Raw genomic sequence first — 6176 nt, 5'->3', positions numbered from 1 at the left:
ACTGTTGAGGTTTTTCCCACTTGGATTGCACTAGCAGTGAGTGTTTATTTTCCTTCGACTTGTCTTCTGGAGGCCAGGTGAAAAAGTAATGCCTCTATGTGGGCTGCCCGGGACTGTCAGAGTCCTGACTCTGCAATGCTCTGTTCTATTTGTAGAGTGGTGCTTCTCAGCCCAGGCCACATATCAAAATCACCTGTGGAACTTTAAGCACTACAGCTGTTCATGCCCCACACAAACCTACTGAATCAGAACCTCTGAAGGAAGAACCCAGGTATACATATTTTCAAAAGGTTTTGTAAGTGATCCTGAGGGCAACAGGGACTGGAAACCATTCCTCGCAGAGTATACTTAGAAACTCTAAATCGGTAGCTTGTCACAAATGTAGACTTCAGGATCCTATCCCGAGAGATTCTGATCTAGGAAGCAAGGAGAAAGGCCCAGAAACCTGCATTTGTAATACAAATCTTCCAGGGACTTCCTTCAGAAACATTGCCCCAAGGGTTCCAAAACCCTAGGGCCTCAGGGTGATTACTCTGTGTATTCGTTTCCTAGGACTGCCATAAACAGAGTACCACAAACTGGGTGGCTTAAAACAGAAATTTATTCTCTTAGGTCTGGAAGCTAGAAGTCTGAAATCAAGGCATCAGCTTGGTCACACTCCCTTTGCAATCTGTAGGCTAAAATCCTTCCTTGGCTCTTCTAGCTTCTGGTGTTTACTGGCAATCCTTGGCATTCCCTGGTTTGTAGATCCATCACTCCAATCTCTGTCTCTGTCTTCTCCCTGAATGTCTCTGTCTTCTCATAAGGACACCAGTCATATTGGATTAGGGCCAACCTAATGACCTCATTTTAACTTGATTACATCTGCAAAGACCCTTTTTTCAAATAAGGTCACATCACATTCACAGGTACTGGGTGTTAGGACTTCAACATACCTTTTGAGGGGACATAATTCAACCTGTGGCACTCTTTTAATAGTTTTTAAAGTAGGGTCCCCAAACAACCAATAAGATTAGCTATGTTCTTTAGCTGGGATATCTAGGTAGAGAAACTGATAGTTAACTCTCAAAGTTCTACATGCAAAGAATCACCTGAAAACCTTGTGCTTAGAATGCATATTCCTGGGCCTTGATCCAAGGTATTAGAACTCAGTAGGCCTGGGGAAGGGCCTAGGAGTCTACATTTTAAATCAGGTAGGGGGTTCATGCATCACACTCTTGAGAAAAACTGGATTTGGGAGGACAAGCAAGGCTAAGAATAGAGTGGTCTGGGGAGAAGGAGCTCCCAAGAGCAGACCCTGCAACCTGCATTTGTGACAAGTTACTCAGGAGAACCATTGCCTTTGGGGCTGGTGTTTCTAGGGAACAAAAGGGTACCTACGTGATTATCTTTTCCACTTGTTAGTGAATCAGAAATCAAAATAGATGTACCTTTAAGTATTGCAAAAATGTTTCCTAGACCATAGCTCCAAAGACAGTAGAAAGATACCCTGTCTCTTTGCTGTTGTTTCTTGAGAACCACATGGGCGGTAGGGGAATTAGATAGGTAGGCTAAGGATCATGAAGATTACAGAAAGTGTAGTACCACGGGCTAGTGAATATAAACTTTAAGCTGAAATGCTCCCAGGCTGGGGGCAAAATTCAAGATTATAGGAAGAGTAATGTGATTGTTGGAGCTGTTTCTATTAACTCTCCTTGGGCTTGTTAACAAGCGACAGAACTGGGCTACATTGTCAGCTCTCTGACACTACTGCACATAGAAGTTTGACAGGTGACGGTGGTTTATGTTGTTTTTATAGTCACCCATATTCAAAATTCATGTTCTGAAAAACAAGCTAAATCATTTTGGAAGCCTTCAACAGTAAATAGTTGACCCTATTTACACACTTGAATGTTTTTGCGAATAAAGACAAGGTTCTGGGGCTTCCCTGGTGGCGCAGTGGTTGAGAGTCCGCCTGCCAATTCAGGGGAAACGGGTTCGTGCCCTGGTCTGGGAAGATCCCACACGTCGCGGAGCAGCTGGGCCCGTGAGCCATGGCCGCTGAGCCTGCGCGTCCGGAGCCTGTGCTCCGCAACAGGAGAGGCCACAACAGTGAGAGGCCCACGTACCGCAAAAAAAAAAAGACAAGGTTCTGTCTTTACCAATAATGAATGATGCAGTTATTTGCTCAGAACAAACACACCCTTTCAATTACTTCTGATCTACAAATACTGAGGGAAAAACTGTATTCTCACCCCACAGACTTAAATGAGAGAGACAGAACCCAGAAACGAAATTGGGGGAAGCCTGCATTCCTGAAAATTCCATGATTTGTTAAAGCGACCCATGGCACTGGGACTTGGGGTTTGAAGAAATGAATCCTTAGATTTAGGCCTTTATTTCAGTGCTAGACTTTCCTGCTTAAACTAGGGCAGTGGTTCTCAGTCCTGACTTTACAGTCACTTGGGGAGCTTTTTAAAAATACCAGTGGTTGGACCCCACCCCAGACCAATAAAATATGACTCTCTAGAGTGGTGACCAGGCCCCCTACTGTGGAGATTATGATTCAGAAAGTCTAGATGGGGCCCAGGGTCTGTATTTTAATAAGTACTTCAGGTAAATTTTATGACCAGTTAGTCTGGGAAACACTGTCTTAACCTAGCCTAGTTATTAGCTGCTGTTCTCTGATCTGAATTTTTCTTTAACCTTGTAATAGGTATTTACCACTTAGACAAAAAAGCATTCAAAATGATAAAAACTCAGCGTATCATTTTAAAACTAATTTTCCCATAGCAAAACATTTTGCAACATATCAGTTAATTTTTATTTCAAAAGAAATTGCCATCTGTTTTTCTTAGATACCCGAACCTTTTATTGTTGTTTTTGATTTTCAGGAAAATAAATCTGTTGAAGAATTTTAAGAGTCAAATCTTCTGAGCCTAGATCTACTGCTGTCTGCACCTCTGAGACCTCCTCCATCTGAGAATTACCAGGTCTGACAACACTTTCCCTCCAGCCTACAGTGAGGGATGTCAACAGAACTGTAGAAAAGTCACATCCTCTAGACTTCCAACCCTCAAGCTGTGGCAGCTGGAAAGAAACCTTACAAGTGCCATCCCTATGGGGCATTCAGAAAGACTAGAAGCCTAAAAACTCAGATATGCTGAGCCTGAAATATACAAAAGCTTTTAGAAAGTCTCCCCACCGAAGAATCCAATTAAACTCACATAATTAATGCACACATTTAGATGAGCTGTAGATAAAATAGAGCTCTTTCTCCCTCTACCAAAAGACAGGAAAAGTCCGATTTAGTACTCAGACATTCTGGTCTCCATACCAGTATTATAAAGCAGTTTCACCATATTTATTTTAATCAGTATGTGAGTAGGACTGTGGAAAGTAAAATATTTTATTTATATTTTTAAAAAAATGATTAAGAAGTTCTGATAAAAAACTATTTGGGAGGGGGATGCTTGTGCACTACTGACTTGGCTCTGGTTGTGATTGCTTTGTGTATGAGATTGTTAGAACACCTCCAGCATATTCAGAGACAGCCTAAGTGACTGTGGAATGCCTCAAGGGCAATAGAAATCAAATAGAAATAGGTACCAACTCAAGTCTTAAGTGATGACGGAGGTGCATTTCAAGTACCATGGGAATCTCACTGGGCGGGCCCATTTCCCCACCCTGGCAACAGAGGTTGACACTACTTCAGAGAAGTATTCCAACCTGTATATGTATGTGGGCTTATTCCTGAGCCTCCTGGCCATTCTCCTCATCCTGCTCTTCACAATGCTCCTTCGGCTCAAACATGTCATCTCACCCATCACCGAGAGCACAGAAAGTGTTCCTCAATTTACAGACGTAGAGATGCAGAGTCGAATCCCCACTCCTTAGTCAGGAAGAAAGTGAGCTTTAATGGATCTCAGTGAACCCTTGTATGTTGATGTCCAGGAAAGCTGACTTTGTTGCATGTAGCTTCCCACGTAGGAAATCAACAAGTTGTTCACTTAACAAGTTGTTCATGTTTTCTCTATATTATTCTTTATCTTGACTCTGCTTGTGGGATATCTAAGAGGTTTGACTCATTCCTTGCCAGGAATATAGGAAATGGCAGCTGGTTGGGAGGGCAGGTTTCCATGGTAACCAAAGAGAGCCTGGGCCTTGAGCAAACCTCAGACTGCAGAAATTCACATGCAGCTGTTGTAAAAAACACATGACCTTGGAAGCTCCAAGAACAAGGGAAATTTGCCTTTGAAAGGGCTAATTGTTCAAAGAGGGTATCCCAAGAAAGGAACAAGCTTTAATTTAGCAGTTGGACCCTAAAGAATCACCTCTGCTTACATGACGTTAAATCATGTTGGAGGTTAATGGAAGGGACCACGAACCCTTTCCCAAAGGAGCAATGATTTTATCATCTGTGGCCATCGGGTTTGTCCCAAATGAAAGAAGAGTTCTTAAAAGAAACTGTTTCAATTTAAAGAGCAAGTTTACAAAAAGAAGTTTCTAGTCAACAAACTCATCTAGAGAGGGAAAATGTGCATTTTATATCTGTGTTATTACTATTACTGGACTTTAAAAAACTCAGATAATGGCCGATGTATTACAAAAATCTGGAACAATGAGCTCCCCCCAGACCAAGGGAAAATTAAGTCAAAATGTGCTTATGATAATGAACCTTATATTATACGTGCAGCTTCTTTGCCTTTTTCTCCTTCCCCATCATGCTCCAGGATTGAGTTGCACTCAAATATAAGCTTTGTTTAAAGATGGCCTCGGCAAAGAAGACTCAACTGTACTTTAAAGCAGAAATGAAATAATCTTGGTATTCTGTCGTTGAATGATTGTGGCTTTGGGCAAAACACTCAAGCCTCTAGGTACCAGGTTTTTCTCTCTGAAAAAATGATCTGAGGGCTATTTAGTCATCACTAGACTCCTTTTAGATTTGAGTGTAAGAAAAACAGAGACAAAGGAGGAAAGGACTAAACAACACCCTCCAACAAATCTTTATTGAGATCAGTGTCCTCAAATGTAACATTTCTTTCCCAGAAAATGTTCCTCCCTTCCTGATCCCTGCCAAAAGATGAAATGTTTCACTTATTACCTATAAGAGAAATATATTTTGAAAAATTCCATTCTCATAAGTAGCCCTAGTATGCCAGTAGTGGAAAAAGAATTTGATTTTTTAATAATTAACGTTCCAAAAGGGAACCAAAGGAAATGAGTACTGTTTACAAATTAGAAATTAGAAGGCTGGTCATACTCTTGCCACCAAAGAACTAAAACACCCATGTGCAATTCTACCTGCTTAGAAAAAATCAGTTCTCTCTTGCACCTAAAAGGTGGTCATCAAATTTCAACCAGGTGCTCCCTCGGGAATTGCAGCGGCAGTGAGAAAGAAGTGGAATGGTTGTTAGGTTAATGGCACCTCTACCAGACATGCAGCTCTCTCTAGTTTGTTACCAATTTAAATTGGCCCCTTTACTCTGATCTAAATCTAGCATGGTGGTGAAATTCCCAAGTGCTTTCTACTTTTATACACAGTCATTTGCCAATACTCCCTCTCCAAGGGGCTGCAAAGTGTGAAATCCCCACATGCAGAGCTTAACTTAGCAGCAAGGCTGACTCTGGCACACCTGTTAACAATAGCGCACTGTAAGAGATGGCAGTTGCATTCTGCACCATTCAGAAGAGATGAGCAGGTAGGCTAAGACTCGATAGGGCATGCACTTCCCCTTTTGGTATTATAATTTCCAAAATGCAAAGTGATTCATATTATTGCATTTGGTGGTTTAAGTTGTCTTTATTCAACACCCAGACTCCACGTACCTTTTAAAATGTTAGTTCTTGGCAGCCATACACTCACTTCATCAAAGGCTGCCAATATACCCCAGAACTTCTTAAGGATACACATCTCTCCTCACTCCACACTCTGCCTTTTATGCTCACAGTATTTGAATGTACTTTACAGTTAAGAAGTCAGTGACTGGATAAATGAAGGAACTGATTACATTTTCAACAGCAGTGAATAGCAAGATACCCAATGCCTTGTTGCTGAATCTGATGAAGAGACTGCAAATCTATTCCCTGCCCACCTGACCTCTCCAACACAGATTTCAGGAGTTTAAAACTTCTCCTTAATCTCTGACTTGGATGAAGATTCCCAATTTATGATTAGGTTACTCACCTGGAAAACA

The 6176-nt window shown here is 41.5% G+C and overlaps 1 protein-coding gene across 1 annotated transcript; it reads left to right on the top strand.

Annotated features, from left to right (window-relative positions):
* Positions 1–3606: 3606 nt before the first annotated feature.
* Positions 3607–3876, top strand: SERTM2 (serine rich and transmembrane domain containing 2; the record flags this gene model as incomplete). The annotated part of the gene is made up of 1 exon (XM_081222014.1): positions 3607–3876. One exon carries the CDS (start codon positions 3607–3609, stop codon positions 3874–3876), a length of 270 nt encoding a protein of 89 aa, XP_081078140.1.
* Between the last annotated feature and the right edge of the window lie 2300 nt (positions 3877–6176).

This window comes from Mesoplodon bidens, assembly GCF_964165515.1.
Source record: "Mesoplodon bidens genome assembly, chromosome: X".
NCBI lineage: Eukaryota > Metazoa > Chordata > Mammalia > Artiodactyla > Ziphiidae > Mesoplodon > Mesoplodon bidens.
Note: the sequence above shows the minus strand (reverse complement) of the source record. Positions and strands in the feature narration are given on the sequence as shown.